The sequence below is a fragment of the Odocoileus virginianus genome, chromosome 13 (assembly GCF_023699985.2).
Source record: "Odocoileus virginianus isolate 20LAN1187 ecotype Illinois chromosome 13, Ovbor_1.2, whole genome shotgun sequence".
Taxonomy (NCBI): Eukaryota; Metazoa; Chordata; class Mammalia; order Artiodactyla; family Cervidae; genus Odocoileus; species Odocoileus virginianus.
The window spans coordinates 25,881,267-25,902,438 of NC_069686.1; the positions used below are offsets into that span (position 1 = coordinate 25,881,267).

Below are 21,172 nucleotides of genomic sequence, written 5' to 3' on the forward strand. Positions count from 1 at the left end.
TCAAATACAAAGATACTTTTAAAATGATGTGATAATGAGAGAAGGAGATACAGTGTCTGGAAAGAGCCCAGGGGAGAGAGAGTGAAGTGCTCCTAGGAAGGCTGGGAAGTCTCCCTTGGAGGAGATAAGAGCTCTGAGTGTCTGCAAGGGTTAGCACACAGAAGAGGAGGGCAAATAGGGGGCTCAATGAATAGCAAGGCACAGAGGGGACAAATGACACGGTGCATGCAAATGACAAGCAGTTTGTTGTGTAGGAAAATAAAGACACTACAAAGGCCAGGAAAACTGACGTCTCCTTCATGAAAGAACCTATATCTTCTGGACAGAACCCCTTTATGACTCGCTTATTATAGTTCAACATTCACTTTGAACTATATTTATCTGGGCACATCCATGACATATTAATGTCAGTTTTTTTAAATCCTCTGCAATTTTTAGGGCAATGCTTTTAACCACAGTAAGTGTTCAGCACGTACTTTTTCTAAATGAGATTGAGAGTCAGGCAGAAGTTGCAGCAAATATGTGAACAGTACCACCATTTAAAGAGTAAATGAAAAAAAACCATAATCCTCAGGTTATTAGAAGAAAACACTTTTGCAAAACTAAGAAAACATCTCTGGTGAACCTATCACAGGATTTTCCGGTTGTCTCTCCACTGTAGGGTGAGGTCACAGAAGAGATATACAGACCACTCTAATGCCATTTGACAGTACCTGTATTCAAGTGTAATTCTAACAAATTGAGTAATTTCACAAAAATGAGGTCAAGGTCTTCACTTTTTTTTTTTTGAGGAGGGGAATAGTGCATAAGAACTTCTTAGTAGTATCAGTTGAAGTGCAAATGAAGATCCTTAAACTGCAATTTTATGGAAACATTAAAAAATTACTATGTCAGTAATTTGCATTATTGTAAGACACTTCAGATTTTGTGAGCAATATGGGAAAAAAAAAGTGTAGGTCTTGTAAATAGCTACTAAGTCTTGGAATGTTTTTTGAAACATAGTTTGGAAGAAGATATTACTAGTTTAATGTTCTATTAAAATAGTCCTTGAGTTTGAAACTAAAAAGCAGTTTTAAAAGTTGAATTGTATTGAGCATTTCATAATAAACCATCCATTATAGAAACTTATTTTTCTCTGTAAAGCATCTTGTCACCTTCTTCTGCTTCATCTTCTCTACACTCTATCTACCCTCATCTTTCCCTTATTTTCCTTTCCCATCACGTGGGTAAAGCACACCTCTGTGTCTAACCTGGGTCAAATTCTCCTTAGTCCAGTGCAGACAAACATAGGGGCATCTGTAAAATCCCTTCAGAATCACCTTGGTTATTTTCTTACGTTGTGGTTGTTGATATGTGTAGTGAGAATAAGAACAGGGAAAAGTAAAGTACTTTTTCCCTCTGAATGATTTTGAGAAGAAAACACACACAGAGAGACACACACAATCCTGAAAGAAAAAGGGATACTTCATGTTTACTTTTCTTCTGATTTTCTTAAAAAGCCCAAGTCAGAATATACTGTGTATTAGAAATTCATCTATATTTCTATATTTGAAAAGTAAAAGAAAGAGATAAGCAAAGTATATAATGCAGTGGGAAAAACAATTAGCCCAGGTTTTCATTGAATTAACTCTTTCTTTGACTAGCCAATCAGCTTTCTTTAAAGACTCAATTTCTTATTCTCATGTTACCACAAGAAAAGTTTCATAAAATATAGTATAGAGGTAGGTATCAATTATAACCAGAAACTTTAGAATACAACTTTAAAAATATAGCTAGAATACAGTGACTATTAGGATGCTATTTAATTGAATCACATTATTATAGTTTTACTAAGACAACAAAAATGAAACATTGTGCTAATTTTACAAAAAAAAAAAAATGAAACTTTGGAAAAACAAAGCTTCATATTCCTCTGCAAAGTGTAATGTAAGAAAAGCAGCCTTTCCCCATACATAAGAAGATAGAAAGAAACCTAGAAATAGTGGGATGATGAACTCCACTATGGATTTTATTAGTTGTGCAAATCCCATAATATTTTATTACATAAGCCTTTTTCCCCCCTGGGGATATATGTAATTTTGAACACGTTGAAAACTATGTAAATATAAGCAATGATCTTTTGAATAGTTCTCATTTCTTTGATTCCAATGTTAATTATGCCCATTTGTATGGTGAATGATAGATTTTATAATCTGTATTTCAAATGAATATATAAGAGAATTGGAAAAAGTACTACTTCTCTATGAATAAACTTCTGCTAACCACACTCTTCCTGGTCCCTTTTAAAAGTAGGGCTTAGTTTACTTTAAATACTGAAAATGAATTTAAGTTGATCATCAAAATACATTGTTTTTACTCAGTAGTGATTCCATTATTTCTGTTTTATTCAGTGTTTTGGTTTACATGAGGAACTGTAAATTCAGTACTAGGAATTTAGTGCTAAAGTTTGATGAGCTTTGAACTTTTTTTAACAAACAAGGACAGAGCAGTTTTGCTTGAATTGCACAGAGGGCTTGTCATCGGCATTCTCCACATGGGCAATAACTGAAATTATAAATTCTTCACAGTTGTTGTTTAATTCATCTGTATTCAATCCAACAGTGACCCATAGATATTTTCCTACACTTATTTCTTTGTGGTGAAATCCAATGGGCAACTTCTCATAATATAATTTTCAAAGCTATCTTGTAAACATAACTAAAGGAGCTTCAGTATTCTCTGTTAATCAGAATAAAGTTCTTCCGTTTTATCTTGAAGCCTGTTTTTTAAAAAAATGTACAAAAAGGTCAAATCTATTCCAAATACAGATTTCATTCCCTGGAAATACTTAGTAAGATTTTGAATCAGTTTTTTTTTTTTTTTTTTTTTTTTGGTCTTTTAAATTCTGTCATCTGCCTAGATTTAACTAAAATAATTTTTCTTTCTCATTGTGTTAGTTAAATGCATTCATTCAATAGCTATCTGTTTAAAGGTAAGAAAATCACAGAAGGAGAATGAAATTAATTTCGGACTATATATGTGGTATATTTTAAAAGCTGCATTTCATCATCTGGAGAGCTGCAATTTAGTCTATTAAATCTATAACAGAGAAGTGGGGGAAATGTGACTACCGTTTGTTATCTGGAGGGTCAGTCCTAAAAAGTATATTTTCGGTTCCAACCTTCAAAGGTAACATTTTCAGCTTGGTGGGCTCCCGGTCGAATATTTAATTCGCCTCTTTCGTTCTTAGCTTAGTTGAAATATAGAGGGCCGGATGTCCACCAGGCCAAAGTATAAACTTACCATTTATCTATTAAAGTCATATTTAATGAAAACGAAGAGAAATTATTACCCCACTCACTCTCTTTCTCATTACAATTTCTAAAGAACTTTGCCGGGCACATTATCTCGTAGACATCATGATCAAATGTTATTGTTTGCTTTATTATCTCAGTTGGATGGTTGGCTAGTCTAGAATGAAATAGGTTGAAGGCAATACTCGCAGCCTAGAAGTCTGAATGAGGTTCCCATTCAAATGATCCTGGTTGTTTGGGGGTGGGGCGGGGTGATTAGTAAACCAACTGAGCTTACCCTGCATAGTAAGCGTCTGGATGCAGCACATTTACATCTAACAAGAGACCCCAGAAAACGTGTGTGTGTTTCTTAAACCTTATGTTCCGAACAAAAGGCTATCTCAGCAACAGACAATCAGCACTGCATCGCTCCCTGGGATGCAGCAAACACATTCAACTGCACATTTCATTCTTCTTCAGCTCCCAGCACCACAAAGCCCCTACTCTCTTCCCACTCCTGGGTCCCCAGATTGCTCCCTAGAAGGGGGCTGGGAAAGCTTGGCAGGCTAACGTCTATGCCTGCGCACCAGCCGCCCGCACCAGGGGCCCCCGGGCGCTGCGTTCCCCAGCCCGAGTCGCCTGGGGGAGATAGGGAGGGGAGCCGGAGCACCGCAGAGTGGACCGCACACCTAGCCACTTCGGATCTTATTTATTCACAGGGCGGCGGGGGAGGGGAACTGGGTGAATTCGGCTTTCCCCCCCGAAGTTGCCTCTTCTTTTTGCAGATAAAGTCATTCTCTGGCTGATGCTGGGAGCCCCAGGGAGAGTGAGGGTGAGGTCCCGGCTCTCGGGGGTCTGGGTCCCGTCCTGTGAGCGGAGTCATGGGGGTGGGGAAGGGGGAAGCGGCGAGGCAGCTGTCGAGAGGGCCTGGGGCGGGCGGGAGTGCGTGCGGGGAGGGGCGGCGGGCCCCAGAGCCGGGGAAGGAGGGCTGGGAGCGCGAGGGCCGGCTGGTCACGCGTGGGAAAGAAAGGCACCCCCCTCCTTCCCTCCGGAGGTACCGCTCCCCTCTCCCCAGGCTGGGCCGCCCGAGAGTGCGGGCAGGCAGAGCTCCGGGTCCCCGCGCGCGTAATCATGACCTCCGGGCCCCCTCCGGGCGGCGCGAGCGCGTCGGCGAGGCTGGGCGGCCGCCGCGGCCCCGGCCGTGTAACATGACCCGAGCGGCCGGCCGGCCAGCGCGGCGCGGCCATTGAGCCCTCCCTGCCCATGAATCTCTGGCGCGTCTCTAGCTCGCTCTCCGCTCGCCTCCCGCCTCCCTTTCTCCCCCTCCAGCTCCGCGGGCTCCGTGCGCCTCTCCCTCTCCCTCTCGGTCCTCCCGCTGCCCGTCTCTCTCCACTGCCCGCCTCTCGCCACTGCCTCCCGTCTCCTCTCCCTCACGGCAGCCTCCGTCTCTTTTCTCCCTCTCTCCTTTGAAAACTGATCTTTGGCTCTTAGTGTGAAAGTGATTTGAATTTGGCTCGGCGGCGCTCTGCGCCTGCGCCCAGCCTCTGGCATGCTGGCTCCTTCCAAGCAGCTGTTTTGGGTTTGAAATTCCAACATGGCAGAGGCTGCAGTCCGTCTTCCCTTCAAAAACTTGGAATGATTTCAAATCATAGGCACCTTCACTTAACCCTAGCTTCCATTCATCAGCAAACACATCGGATCGATGCTACGCTAAGCTATCGGGTTTTCGCTCCGCGAGTTCAGGTAAGAGGAGCTTCGTAGTTTTCTACCATCTGTTTAAATTTGTTTTTGTGGTTGTTTGTTTAATTTTTAAAGAATATAAATACATTCAAGGCCGTAATGAAAAGAGATCTTCGAGTTGTGCTTTAAACATTACATTTAATTTGCACTCGTTTCTATTCTGTACGCCAACCTGCTGTCTAATTTCTCTGTACAAAGTAGCTCTGAAACATTAGAATGCATATTTTTGCTGCTTAATCATTGTAACAATAGTGTGGGATTAAGAGTTCGCGATTGCAAGAATTTCGTTTTCCGCTATATTGGACTTACTTATTACTCTCTTTTTTACTTCAAAAATAAAAATAAGAAAGCGGAGCAATAGGGTGGGGCTAGACTTTCTTCGGGAACTAACTTCTAAGTAAATAAGAAGTGTAAATAAGAATCTTGCACACACAAAAAGTTAAGGTTAAATTACAATCTCGTGACTGGAGGAACGTGAAAATGTCAGAAGATCGGTTGCAGAAAAATGTAAGCACATCATCTTGGATGGGGTACAGCGTGGTGGGCGTATTGTTGGCAAGGAACGGGAGAGAAAGATGTATAATTTAATGGTATATACAATCCACTGATCCTATTACCGTCCTCCCCGGAGCTCTTGTTAGTTTCAATGGGAGTGAGTGAAATTGACATGGACTTGCATTCCTGGTCATGTGCTTTTTTTCCTTTCTTTCTTCTCCTGTGATCTGAGATCCCCTTTTTGTTGATGTTGCTTTCCCCCTTAATTATATGCATGTAGGTTAAATGAATACCTGACGAAAGGGCCCACGTTTCAAGGCAGTGACATTTGATAGCTGAGAGGAAAAGTGACTTTAATGAAAAGCAACCTTTGGAATTCCTGCTTGTGAGAAATCCAATTCAGCTTTTTGTGCTGCCAGCAAGAAATGATCAGTAGCACCAGTGTTTATGGTATGTCAGTTTTGGAATTTACTTCCTTTGCATCTAAATAGGAAAGACAAATTAAATAGTATGATAAAACCATTGGAGACTCTGCTTGGGGAGCAGCTGTTGATGATATATAATTCCTTTATATATATATATATATGTATGTATATTTTAATGTTAAAATGCCTGTTTGCTTTTGCTATCACTTGTTTGTATGTTTCAGTTTTTGATTAATAAATTACTGGAGTCCACCTTTATCAGTTTTAGCTGTAATCCCAAAGTTGCATGTTACTAGTAATGCACTATGTAACCGCTGAAGTCAAATGGTATGTAAATTAGTTAAACTCAGTATGGGGTTTTTTTGGGGAGGGGGCTGGGTGGAGAGGGGAGAGGGCGGGAGTATGGGGAAAGACTCCTTGCTAATGAATATATATATATATGTACACACACAGAAGTGTATGAAAATTTTTTTCTCAATCTATTAATGCAATTTGACTCTGCTTTCTCGATGATTGCACTTTGTAGAGTAATCAGTTCTTCTGAGTGTGTTTTTTTTTGGGGGGGAGTGAGTGAGTGAAGGGATATCTTTTACATGAAAATAAAAAAATGTATTTTGATTGCTTAAAGTTCTTACTGCCTTTTAAAGAATAGTGGTAGGATTTTATTTTTTATTTTTTTCCTTGCCATTCACTTGTCTGCCTGTCAGCGCTTTTTACTTTTAACCTGTGACAGAATTAAATAAGCAGGCACTGAAATTGACTTTGTTTGAAATCTCTCTTTCTTTACCAAAAAAAAAAAAAGATAAATGGAGTGAGAGGGTGTTTTCAGTAGCTCTTATGACCGTGTGTATACTTTGTGATATTCGATTAAGACTAGAAGGAAACAACAAAAAGATTTTAAAAAGTATCTTGCATAACCAAAGGGTATGTATGTCCACTTTAAAATATTTTTTTGGTTGTTTTTGTTACATATACCCCCACCACCATGCATTCACCCTGAAAAGAGAGAGAGAAGGAAAGGGAGAATATGAAATAGAAAGAAAAAGCAGTAGGGCAAAGCTGCCAGGGGTCTGTAATGTGGCCGTGGTTACTGCTTTCTCATAACACAAATGTGAATTCAAGGAAAGGAACTACGAGAGCCGATGCGCGACAGGCACTTCTGGTTGGACTCTGGTGACTGTTGAGCTAAACACACACCGCGCTTACATGATAGGAAGGGTTTGATTGAATTTTGCATTTGGAACTTGTTGACTTTGAAGCGATCAATAAGAAGACTGTTTATTTTAGATGCACATAATTTGCCCTGAGAAATGTTTTAAGGAGGAAAGAGCACAGCTTTTTTCCCCCGGAGCTGTTGGAGCGAATGGGATTGCCAGATGGGCGATTTCCCTCTGTGATGTTAAAGCTGTAATATATATTCAGAGCAGATTGGGCTGCTGCCTGTGATGAGGAGGATATTACATTTATAAATTTTAAATCGGAGCTCGGACAATGTGCTGAGAGCAGAAATTGGATGGTTTGACTGTTCACCGTATTGATACACATTTAAATGTGATTTCTGGGTAGTAGTAATAATAATTATTACAGTAATATGTAAAAAACACATTGGGGTAGGCAGTCCTATAATTCATGACATTTAACAGCAGATTTAAATGTATAAATTGCCCCCCGTCTCTGCTTACTATTAAATAATAGTCACATCATTTATTTCCCTGTGTGTTTAAATGCCCGTTGTGTAAGTGATGTTCATTCAGGAAGCTTGTTATCATATACTAGAATTCTGCGGAGGAAAAGTTTATATGTAATCTATAGACACTTGTACATATGTATAGAGTGGCATCAGTGGTTCCTATTTTGTAATTCTATTACTTTGATTATTTTTAGATTTTGTTTGTCTCAAATGTGTGGCCTAAAGGAGCCAGAGCTACAAACCTAAAAGGCTGGAAAGTGGGCAAGTACTCACACTCTGGCAGCTCTGCTGTTGCAAATTAAAAGTGTGTTGTGGTCAGGAAATGAAAGCTACAATGTCTCTTTTGAACAAGTCGTTTATCAAGAGAAACATCTATCAGGGACTGCCTTGTCACATTGCTCCTCTAAAAGTTAGGTCCGAGGTGGAAGCTGCTTTGATGTTTTTGATCCTAAATTTAATACAACAGAAGAAAAGCAAGGATATTTTGACCAGGATAGATTAAAAAAAAAAAAGTTTCCTGGAACCAACAAGATCTATTTATTAGTATTATACTATGTGTGAAGTTTTTTGGATGTAACAGTTGAAAAGGTTGAAGAGGAAACCCCAGCCTTTTTAAATTGACCATTGTACATATTTATAGTACAGTCAGTTTTGGCTGGCTTCTTGGTTCATATGGACATTTTGAAAGTGATTGTTTTAAAGGGAAAATTATTTTGAAAGTGTTGTGGAACAATATATAGAGAATTAGAGTTTTCGTGCATTCAGGTTTTAGAGTGGTTCTCTTCCCTTCATCTTCTCTATTAGTCCTTATTTCTATTTCCCATCTTCATTTCATGTGTGACATGCTAGCTTTTAGTGGAGAAAGAAACAATTTTTTTCTATTAAAATCATTTCCCAAAACATGCTTGCTCATATCATCTTTATTGTTTATTAACTGTGCATGTGGATCATTGGCAATATAAATTGCAGGGACTCACAAGTCTTTCATAATTTCAGCTTAAATTAAAAATATAGGTAGGTAACAGATTAAATATGCCATGTCTCTTTGAATACTGAATATGTTGCATGCATTATTCAAATTTTAAATGGTATTATTGAAAAAATGACCAACTTTCAAAAAAATTTTTTTTTTTAGTGAAAGCTGTTAAAAGCAGCCTGTTTCATATTTGGAGGTAATGATGGAAGTGTTCCTTCTTTGGAATAGACTTTTGGATACTTGTCTTTTACTGCTGGTGGCTATTTGCTATTTCATATGGGTCTATCAACAACTAGACTGTGGTGGGAGTTTGGGGAAGTGTAATACTTGCTAATTAATCATGTCTGAAATGAAAGAATCATAGCAGGGTAATAAAAATCTCATTGTTGTTTTCCTGGAAGAGGGTAAGACTTCTGTTTGGAAGCTGTACGTGTGAGTTGACTTGCTTTTTTCTTCTCCTAAAAAGACAGTTTACAGGGGCTCTTGAGAATTATTTCAGGAACCATCTTTTGGAAACAGAATATTTTTATTTTTCCTGACTGCACTGAATCAGTGAAATTCTTAAAAATGTCTCTGCTACCTTCTGAGTGAAAACATAGAGGTTTTTTTCCGCAGTTCTGTTAAAGACTGCTGCGACTGAGTTTCCCAGTGCTTTTTTTCCCATACATAGAACATCTTTTTTGTTGTTTTTATTCATGTTAGGCAGGAACTTTGGAGGCAGGTACTTCTGATAGGCATACAAGAGAGCAAAATTTTTGTTAATTACTTTTAGTTAGTACAAGAGTATGACCGGGGGGAGAAAGGGGACAGTACTTCCAGGAATCTAGAGACAGTCTGTATTATAACTTGATGTTTCTAAGATAGTTTAAAATATTAGCCACCTGAAAAATAGATGAGTAATATAATTACAAGTATATTATTTTTTGCCTGAGTCTTGCAATATCACATTTTAGGGTTTGCTTAGTTTATGCATGGGGACAGATTCTGAAAGTCTAAGTGTCTGCAACATTTTTCAGCATTTTCATCTCAAGGTGAAAGACGGCTATGCTGTTTTTCTCTGTGAGTGTTTGGATGTCTTGAATGATTGCCTAATTAAGTAATCAGTTTTAATGGTCCAAAATCAGCAGAATTGCTAGGTGTATTTGAAACAATTGCAGGCTTTTATGTTTTGTACTTTCTAATTTGTTCCTAGAACCTCAGTTTGCTAAAAATGTATGCTGTTTTGCCTTTGATAGTCTTGAATACAAATTTCACATACTTCTTTTGTAAAGTATATTTATTTTTGTAGGACTAATCATTTTAATTACCAGGAATTTAAATTGATTTGTAAATTTTTGATGGGGAGAAATTGTTCTGCAGACATTTGTGTGAAATACTGACCTATAGTCCTGATTGATAAGATGTGATTGATCAGCATATCTGCTTTTTTATCTTTGGCCACTGATAAACTAGAATAACCAAATGGCACAGAAAACAATGTAATTGTTTTCTTTCAATGAAAAAGCTTAATATAATTGCTTCTTTGGAGACATATAAAAGTTATTGTTTTATTAAAATCAATTAAACTTAGAAATTATTTTGGGATGCTACTTGGAAGACTTCAAGTCCAAAAATTATTCCACCTTTAAATTAACTCTTTCTCTCTCTCACACACACCAGATTATAGCTAATTTTTAAAAACTTACTAAAAATGAAAGACTTTTTGAAAGACTGTCAATAAGTGCCTCTAAGTGCTTTTCATGGTCGGGTTTTGTAATTTTCTTCATTCTTTTCCTCTAAACTTGAATTTTTAGCAAGTTTCTCATTTAAATTATGGTAGAAATTTCAAGCCTAGATGCTTTGACATGATTGCTGATTACTGAACCTCTTGATATTTTTGATGTTATCATTTAAGTGGCAGTTGTACTTACTACAAGAAATGCAGATAGTGGAAATAAAAGGTAGGTAAGAATACGGTAAAAATAAATTGTACTGATAAGTCTGAAGCAAATCAAAAGCAGGTGGGTATGCAAAGTTTCCTCAGGGCAGCTACACAGATGCCTACTCTGGAGCTCTGCCTCAGCTCCGCACATATACGAGCGCTGTACCTGTTGACGACAGACTTAGTTAAGAGACTGAGGCGGCAGAAAAGATAGGTGACCAGAAACCATCCTAGCGTGAGATATCATATGGCTCTTTCTGTTAATAATATTTATGTACTTTATGCTGCAAATCTACTTGTTGTCTTGTTATTCGAATATTGACACTATGCTTCACATTGCATATGGTGGGCTGTGGTTTCAGAGTACATTAGAAGCAGTGAATTCAAAGGAGAAGTTTAATGCAGATGTATTTGTGTGGAATATATGTATAAATGGATGAGGTTGCTTGTACTTGAGCTACTGTGACTTTCACAAAGCATTTACAGCATTACTGCTTCCAGTCATTTTTGAAACAGATACATCTTGAAAGTAGAAATGCATGATTTATTATATGAAGATCCAAGGATAAACTTTTTTATCCTGAAACCTGGCTTAAGTATTTGTAACTTTTATGTTAGGAAATCTTTCTTAGAAAGTATTTTTTTTAGGTAAGATTGGAACGTTTGATTCCTGTTAGGATTTTGTTCTCATTTTCATGTGAGTTACTAGTGATGCATAACTTACAGAATGTATTTTCTTATCGTAGAATGCATCATGTAAAATACTTATAAAATGTTTTCTTTTCCCCGATATCTTATTGTTGAGAATATCTTTTACTCAGTTCCTCGCTTATGAACTTATATTTCTGCTGGCAGTTTATATATGCAACTTGTGAATATATTGCTGGCAGGAGAGCAGAAACTGAATTTTACTTTATCCACCAAAAATCTAATATTTGTGCCCCCCCATCTAATATTTACCTCATGTCAATTTTATGCTTTTTAAGCAACTGACAATTGATTAAATGCCATATACTTAGGACAGTAAACTCATCTGAGAATGAGTGACCTCTCCTTTCATGCTTTGGTTTTAGGAAATGTTATTCATGGAAACAGTAACATTCAAAATAATAATTTTAAAGCAGTATAATGTAAAGTCAGGGGTTTCTAGGTGTTGCTGTTAACTTTTTGCAATTCTTCTGATTTATTATCCTTACCATCAACACATATTGTCACCTTCACCTCGGGCTGGCTACATAATTTCTTGGCTTGGTACAAAATTGAAATGGGGGGCACCTTGTTCAAAAATTATTAAGAATTCAAGACAGCAACAGCAGAACATTAAACCAAGTGCAGAGCCCTTCTGTGTGGGGAACCTATGGGTCTACCCAGGTCACAGGTCAATGAAGCAGGCCCTGCCTTCATTACCCATAAACTTTGTGGAAGTCACTGGGTTTCCTGCATGGCGACTGACCAGTCCACAGTGATTCCACGTGCCCCTGCCTAAATGCTAGTGGTTGTTAAGAGCCTTGATGGGAAAATGGACCACTAGGTATCTTCTGCTCTTTCTATACATGTAATGGTGACTGAAATATTTGCCCTTATCATATGTTGCCTTTTGCTTGATGTGTTCCCATATATCACTGGAATTTTTGTGCAAATATTCTTAAAAGCAGTCCATTTTTGTAATTGTCTGCAGACAGGTACACACTAAAATATGTATTCCCCAGGCACAGAATGTTTAGCGTGGGAGGATTTCAGTAAGATGTGAAATAAGAGCCTGTGAGTTTCTCTGTTGCTTTGTACCACCGTGACCCCACCCAAGTTTCAAGCACCAGTGAATAAATATTTTTAATGTAGAATTCTAAATTATCTAAAAATACAGAAAATTCTGACCATTGAGAAATAAAAGCACAGCTTATTAAGTAAAGGAAAAGGGGCAAACATAAAAATAATTACCTTGTTATAGTAGCAGCAATATTGATGTTTTGACATTAGGAAGTGGTATTGTAGCTGTATAAACATGTGGTGACATATGTTAAAACTGTGTTAAAGATGAAAAGTAACTCTTTCATGTAGTGATATTAACTTTGCAGGATGTTATATTGAAATTGTAAACTTCATTTTTGAACTTAAACAGGAGCAGTCCCCTTCCCCCTGAAAAATGTAGTCACCATCTTTGACTCCTTTCCCCATTGGTTTGAACAGTCTTAAGTTGATGAGTAGATTAAACGTTTATATTGTTGCTTCCCAAGATACTTCTCAATGAGATCAAGCCTCATATCGAGATCCCTAAAACTAAATTTTGAAGTCAACCGGCTTTTTCAGATATGATGGAATGTCCAGCAAGTAATGGATCTGAGTGCACTTGAAGTTGCACCATTTATTTTCAAAAGATATTTCCCACATCAGATGCCTCTGCCAGGAAGAAAAATATCAAAGAGCTCAGAAAAGTAACTATTCTTTTATGTAATCCAAGACTGGTTGTGGGGTGGGGAGGAGGGCTTTAAAGGTATTTCTGAAGAAAGAAAAAAACTGAACTTATTTTGAATGCCTTGTTAGACTTGGTGGAGAGAAATACTATACGTGAGACCTTCTAGAAGGAAAAATCTTTGCCCTGTGTAATAACAAGGCATGCTCTCTCAGTTGACATGTACTTTAATGGAAAGAGGCTTGGAAATAGCTATTACAACAGTGTCCCATTTAATTATAAAGTCACCCCACAGTTTAGAAATCTTTTGCATTAGAGGCATTGTAAACCTGAATTTTTAAAAGAAGTAGTGAATCAGAATGCATATATTCTGTGTTGAATAACCTATCTACAAAATCTGTAATATAATTTAATTTGGGAACCTTCTTTTCCCACCTTAGTCCTATCCTTTAGTATATTGTGATTTCATATTAAATGTTTAGCTTTAAAATAGGTTAAACTAGGAATCTGGGTAAATATGTGGCAATATTAGTGCATTCTTATGCCAAAAATAGCTGTTTATTTCCTTTCTAGTCACTTCTTCCTTTCCATTTCAAATTAAAGTTAAGATTATAAACTCTTTCTCTTAGATCATATACCTGAATAATGCTAAATTATAAATCTTAATTAGCTATGATTCACTGATTTTAATTTTACAAGATAATTATTCTGAGTAGGATAAAAGGTTTCTTTAATATTGAAGGCATTTTCATTACAATACCCATTTAAGATCAGACAAATGCCATTAAATAAACAGAGTCCTATTAGTCTTTAAAGCTTAACAAATAATACTTTTGAATTTAAATATATGAAAAAATAAGTATAGGGATAGGACAGCCTTCCTATTTGCACACTTTGAGTGCTTGTGATAAGTTTTACTACCAGAAATTACATGAATATAAAAGAATCTTTTCAGTAAAAATTACAGTTTTGATTATCTAAATGGAAGACGCTCTTGTGAATGTGTGCAGATCCATTTCTTTGTGAAGGTACTGATGTCAGAGAAATGCTTTTGGTATTTCTTTATGAGTAATTAGGTTAACGGGGTTAGTTGGAAAATGTATCCTTTCCTGGAAAATGAAAAATTACATTCAAGCAGAGGTAAAAGAGTAGAACATAATCATGACTTTAAGTACTTAAAAAGATATTTTATGAGTCATTTTTAAAGAATAATACTCAATATGTAGCTTGTTAAGAATAATAGCCATTTTTACTTTTTAGAGCACATCTGTATTAAAACTGACTTTCCGTTCATGAGTCACAAATCTGGAGTCAATTTTAGGCCCAACTTATAAAAGATGTGGATCTAATCCCCCACACCCCCTTGCTGTGGTATACTGCTCCTATAGTGTTGGTATAAAGTTCTTTACAGAGAGATTTTCACTTGAATTATTCAGACAATTAGGCAGCATTTTTGAGGGGAACATTAATACGACCCACAGGTAGGCACTGGGATCCCACATGGCCTGAGTCCTTGTCTGACAAACTAGAAGAAGGAATTTTGTATGCCTATATGAACAGTGCTTGTTCTTTCTATGGGAAGATTTTAAATGTACTAAGTATATGATGTATTCCCTAATTAGAAAAATGTGTTTTATGTAATTCTAAGAATACTAATCAACTAATCAACTAATTTACGTATGGATTGTAAGATAGTAGGACTAAATGTTTTTCAGAAATAGATATTTAGACTGAGTAGTGTCTCTCTAGAAAGAAAAACAAATCTACCTATATGCAAATCCCTTTTGGGATTTATGGATTTTTGTTTGTTCTTACTTTGTTTTATGCTTTTGTTTGTTTTGTTTTTCCTGATGTGGGTGAAATGTCTATCAATAATATTTAAGAAATAAAATTATTAGGAAAAGAATCTACTATTGGAAGTTTTTTGTTATGCTATGTTCTTTTAGTAATGAGTAAATACAATGCATTATTGCTTGCTTGTTTGTTTTTGATTTGTGTCTGGTTTTATGCTGTTGTAGCATCAAAGTAAAAAGACCTTACAGGAAACTATTTTGTATTGTTTATTTTTAAAAATACCCAGTGAGAATAGCACAACTTGTGGTATAGATTTGTTTATAATGATGAGCAAAAATCCCATTTTACCCTAATATAATTCTATTTCCTTGAAATCTACAATATCAAAATGCCATTACTACTAACTACAATCTAGGAGGTATTGATGATATACAGTTGTAATGCACATATGTACCTAAATTCATATTTTTCAAATATTTTTCTATAAACTCTAATAGCCAGTTTTGCAGGTGTCCTTGTGCTTGGGGCCAGTGGGGGAGTGGATTTTCTGTTTTGCTATTTGCAAACTCAACAGAAACCTTACTATTTCATCCATCCTCCTGCTCCTGGAATTCATTCTTGCCCATACCTGTGTTTTGAAAGGCTGAGGCCTTTTCTCTCTCTCTTTTTTTAAAGTATTTCTCTGTAGGGCTGTTTATTACCTGATCATCTGGAAAATCAAATTTCACTTGAGCCACTGGAATATGATATTTAGATCATGAGGAGGTAGCTTGAATTAGTTAAGAAGGTATTGGGCTGTGTACTAGGAGTAAAGTGTGGCAGCATTTTTTGATGTGGACAGAGTAAAAGACCACTTGTAGAAATGAGGAAATAGCTAAAGGCAAAAGAAATTAGGGAATTGTTAAGGAAGCTAAGGATAAGGACTGTTTTCATGTGGCTGTTGTTAAAAGTGATGTTGGCAATTAAGAAAAAAATCAAATCTGATATAATTATGAGAAAGCATTATTTATTAGGAATTAGCACATTAATTAGCACACAGCATTATAATCTAAACAAATTATATTCTCCTTTTTTAAAATGGCAGGTTCTGTACCAAATCTTGGATATATATGATTTCTAATCACCCAAATTAAAAGAACTGTCCCCCCTTTTCTTTCTTTGAATTTGAAAAAAGTGTAAAAAGTACGCATGCCTTTAAAGATGGTTCATATTACTCTTAGGTTCCTTTTTCTCCTTCACATACTCAATTAGGTTATACCTCAGATGAAGTTATAGAAGAAAGTCTACTCAGGATTGGGATATATCTTTTTTTGTCTTCTTTTGGGAAATAATGCATTTATTTTCAATATAGGAGTTCAAATCATTAGATAGCTATGATTTAATTTGATGTGAGCAAAGTTTAAGGATAAGTTTTATATCTACCCTGTAAATACTAGCTGTATGTTAATGACCAAAAACAAAACAAACAAAACTTGCCAAAGCCCCATCTCAGACTAGTTAAATGGGAATTCAGGGGGATGACCAATTTCTTTTTCTTTTTCTACTCCAGTGATTCTAGTGTAAAGTTAGGATTGAGAATCACTTCTCTAAACCAAATATTTATATATTGCATGAGCTCTTAAACTTCTTGTTTTAAGTTTTAATTTTAAAAATTTCATTTTTCCCAGTTTGAAATCATAAAAATAGGTCTACTTAGAATGAATGTACTAATGGTTCATACTAGAGGTAGTTCACTCTCTGACTAAAGTTCAACAACAGTCTATGAAGAATCTTAAAAACATTGTAAGAGTACCTCTGAAAAGTGAAAATGATGACATCAGCAGATACCTACAGCCTATTGTACCTTGGGTAAGTCCTTCAACCTCTCTGAGTCTCAGTTATTGATTATATAAAAGGAGAGTTGATCCAATGACTCGAAATTTTTTTCCAGTTCCATTTAATCCACAATGCTTGGTCATCAACTAGTAAGTTTGAGTCACTTGAATCTTGATTGGTGGCCCACCAGCAGCAGAATGAAAAGATTTTTTGTTTCTGTTTAAGAAACTCTAGATATTGCCTTGGAAATAATGAAGGGAATTCAAGGACCATTTATCACTTTGTTAAGCCCTTTAGGAGGGATGGTAACCATTCATTAAATATGCTTACTAATTGGTTACAAGCAAATGTGTCAGCAATTCTTAAGTTGATGCGTGTTAGTTCGCCAGTGCTTTTTTCCTGTAAGATATATAAATAGATTAACAAGAAGATGAACTTAAGCAGCAATGGAGTGAGGGGCTTCAAATCTCTTGAAAAATATGTCAAATTATAGATCAGTATGAAAGTTGAATGTTGATTGGAAGCAACTCCATCTTTTCTCTATTTATCCCTAACTAATCTTTGTTCATCTTCTTTTTACTCCCTGGAATGTTCTTCTCCACCAGTTGAAAACCTACCAGGACTTTGACATCTAGCTCAAATGTTGCATCACCTATGAAAACTTCTTGAGCCACCCTAATCAGGATCCATTTGACATCTGCTTGATATGGTCTAAGCACTTAGAAAAAAATCTCCTTTCAGTCACTTGCCATCTTTCTTCTTCTGTAGATTGCTGTGCATTTGTATTTCTTGATTATGAAATTGTAAACTCCTTGAGAGCAGAACACATCTGATTCATTTTTTATTTTTAATCTCCTCAACATGTGTGTACAGTGCAGGACCTGTAATAGGTGTTCAATAAATGTTTGGTGAAATGAATCGATAAAGACTGTCACTTGGTTCATCTTTTAGTAATCTTACTTGAAAAATTGGAAGATGCTTTTTAAAGTACTTAAATACAGAGCTATTAAAATTATGTATTTCATTAAAACTGAAATTTCTGTATTCTTTAATCACTAAAGAAAGACTTTATAATCTTATAATTGTGAAAAATAGTTTTATAATTATATACCCAAAAAAGAGCTTATAGTCATTTGTTCTGTTTTCATATCTCTGGATACAAGAGCGTTAAAGCTATTTTATAAAAACAGAACATTATAATGATATGTAATAAAAATCTGCAACCTATTTCAATTATAGGCAGTAGCACATGACTTCAAATCACTGTGCTTTACATATTTAAATATTTTTCCTTTTGTGTTTGTAGTCAGAAAAATTTGAGGGTATAGAATCATAAAATATTAGGCACGGGGACTTCCAAATCAACTGTTTGCCAACATGGGGTTGATTGGCACTTGGTTATTCAGCCTTTGGTTGAACGTGGGAAATCAGCACCTCCTAAGGCCTTTCTATTTTGTCCTTTCTCGGATAAATAGGCATTGTGCAGATATGTGCCTGGCAGTACTCAAAACAGATTTTCTTGGGAACATGATGGTATTTAGGGTGCTAAGATATGAGATGCAAGCTAGCTGATTTACAATTGATATGATAACTTTCATTGATGCTGTAGTTTGTAAATACCTTTGATTAACACTTTAATTGACATACTTTTGTTTCATATTTAGTGTCTGACACTAGTCATTTATTTTGTACTAAATACTGGGCAGTAAACAATTTAGCTGGGGTTACCCCAGTGACCCTGTCTTCTAGTGGTTCAAATGTATTACCCACTCAGTTTGTGTATTTGTGGAAGGGTCAGTTTATTTCTTAAACCTGTCACTAATGTTACAACATATAGCATTACAAAATTTTCTAAGGGAAATCCAATTTGAGCAAATGTTGAAATTGTAATGTGTTAGTCAACAGTATTTTACAAAGTCTCTCTTTTATATTTGTGCATTTGAACCTAAAGATAGATGTACCAGAGAAAAGTACTTGTTCACATTGCTTCATGAAAGAACTCAGAAAAAACAAAGGCACTATTGTCATTCTTCTAAAAACACAGTTTTACTAAGGAAACCTATAACCTTTAGTGAAAGCTCACTGGTTTTCTTCTAATTTGGACTCTTCAAATCTGAAAAGTTCTAGATGCTATCTTACCACTTAATATTGAAATCTAGGTTGATCTTATACACTCCATGTAAGAGAAAATATCTCCAGTGCTGACTGTTGAACCTGCATTATTACAAAGATACACTGTTAAGTGAGCCACAGGGAACAAATGTTGTTTAGTCAATTGCATGAAAACAGCTGCACCTTCAACAAAGAGCTTCAATAGTAAAGAAGTATAATACATTAGAAGTAGAATAATAAAGATTGTGAAATGGTAGGTTAAAAGTAGCAAGAGTGTTTTTGCAGTTTGACTGCAATAATCTTTTTAGTTCCTTTAGTTAAATTAGCTTTTCTGGAAACCAGTACTCTTCAAGCAAGTTAAAATTGCTTAACTATAAATCGAAATCCATAAGGTTGAGAGTAACAACTATGAATTATAAAACCTTTATGATGGTGGCTTGCCAACAACCAGACTAAATCAAGGGAGGATTTAAAAGACATAGGCTTAAAATTCTGCCTGGTTAAAATCAGGCAGTTGGGGGATTTTAAACTAAATAAGAGATACCCATGCAGATTCTTCACATCTAAAATGTCAGCCATGTTTCCTTTAGTCTTATCATAGAAAAAAAAGGGGTGGTTCCCCAGAGAGGGTAGTAATGTATGTTGATGGTCACTAAATATGAGCCATGGTTAAAAGTCACGGTCAATAGTTTCTTTTGTTGCTATTCTTTTTTTTTTTCCTTGCCCTCATAAGCATAACTGCCAGCTGTTAATCATTGAATTTTTTTGTTAGATCTACACATGGCAATTCTTGAAGAATGTGAAGCTGTAATTGTCCTCTTGGCTTAAAATCAGAAGTAAAATTATTTCAGGTGAATACAGCTCTGTGCCTGTATATGTATGAGCATTCAGAAGAGAAACCTATGAAAGAGTTGGCAGCATTGATAGCTCTTTCATTCTGAATGGGCCAGTTAGTAGCACCATACAGATACCATCTAAGTGAGCCAATTTAAAATTCTTAACTAAGTGTCCCAGGTCTATCTGAGAGGTGGTACTTACTTGTCCCTTAGGTGATCGATTCTGGCATGATATTCAGTAAGCAAGATTTATGAGGAATTAGTTAAAACTGAAATTGAAATTGGATATTAAAGTATATAGTTCACCCTAAATTGACTTGGATATATTTGTTAGACATGCATGAAAAGAATTTTTAAAATAGATTCTTTGCATTAGAATAAAGACTAATAACAAATAAGCCAGTTAAAATTTGCTTGCCTGATACAATTGTTTTCCTTGAATGACTGACCACACCTTCTTTTAGCACTCCCCTCTTTGTCCAGGGTTTAGTTTCATCATGCACATGTCCTTGAAGAAATGTAGCATCTTTCACAAGATTTTGTACAAGTGAAATCAGATACCAGTTTTTATTGCAGAACTGAGCCTACAAATGTTTCTCTTTAAAGACATTTTTAATAGAAACAGTAAGGTATAAATCATTTAAGCAATTACCTGGACATTGTGGAAATGGGGCTTGGCTTGTTCTGTAGCCCCAGATGTTTCCAGATTCCAGTAATAACTCGGCCCAGATATTTACAGCTTAATTTTCTGTGCATGTGCACTTGTCCACAAATGGCTCCTACTTCCCATTTTCTGTTGGACAACTGGGCCACTTAGAGGTACAGAAAGTGATTTCAGCATGGGTGATGACAAACATTAATGGTTATAATAAGTTGCTTCTAGAAACTTTGATCACTTAAAAAAATAGGCTAATTCTTAGAGGATTTTATACTAAGAAATAAATTATTAAATGGCATTTTCCTTTACAGATGGAGGTGGGGGGAATGTCTCCCCATCCCTCAGAATTATATTCAGCCTTGATCTACTATGTGATAAAAGTAATTTTTTTTTTTTAATGTGTCTTCTGGCACTGGTTGAGTTATCATGCAGGCTGCTAGTTTTCTTTGCATTACTACCCCACAGTTTCTCTTGTTCTTACTAGAAACTAAACAAATGGAAAATAATGATTGGTAACCATCTGCTGTGCAGAAACTTCACATAGAGCAGTTAACTCTATTTTATAAAACAAGACCAAATGAGTGAATTATACTGTTGCCAGTAAATAGCAACATGAAGTAGAGCGTTCCTTTGGACGAAGCAGGAGCATAGGGAGCCAGCATTTATTATGGGAAGTCAGTTGGGTGGGCTGTGGGGTTGAATGTGGCCCAGGCATTTATATGTGTGCGTGCGTGCGTGTGTATGTGTGTGTGTGCGTGTGTGTGTGTGTGTGTACTGCACTGTGTGAAGAGAATGGTGGTTTCCTCTCTACCTGTACCGCATGTCTCCATTCTTGCCCCTCATAATTCCAATCAAGTGAATCGGAGCAATGCAGATGCAAATAAATCAGTTCAGTCACATCGTCCTATATCTTTTTGTTTGCTTAAAAAAGAAAGTCAGAATCCATAAAGCCATAGAGAATAAAGATTTATAAAAGTATGTAGGCTTCAGATCAGAATCATGTTTTTTTCCTCAGCTATAATGACTAA

At 36.2% G+C, this 21,172-nt stretch overlaps 1 protein-coding gene across 1 annotated transcript in view; it reads left to right on the top strand.

The window, feature by feature from the left end:
• The first annotated feature begins 4,272 nt into the window (after window positions 1-4,272).
• Window positions 4,273-21,172, top strand: part of FIGN (fidgetin, microtubule severing factor) — a 131,791-nt gene continuing 114,891 nt past the window's right edge. The window contains exons 1-2 of the mRNA XM_070476125.1: window positions 4,273-5,015; window positions 5,788-5,957. Coding sequence (XP_070332226.1) covers window positions 5,933-5,957 — 25 coding nt within the window. The 5' untranslated portion in view covers window positions 4,273-5,015; window positions 5,788-5,932. The remainder of the gene's footprint in view (window positions 5,016-5,787; window positions 5,958-21,172) is intronic.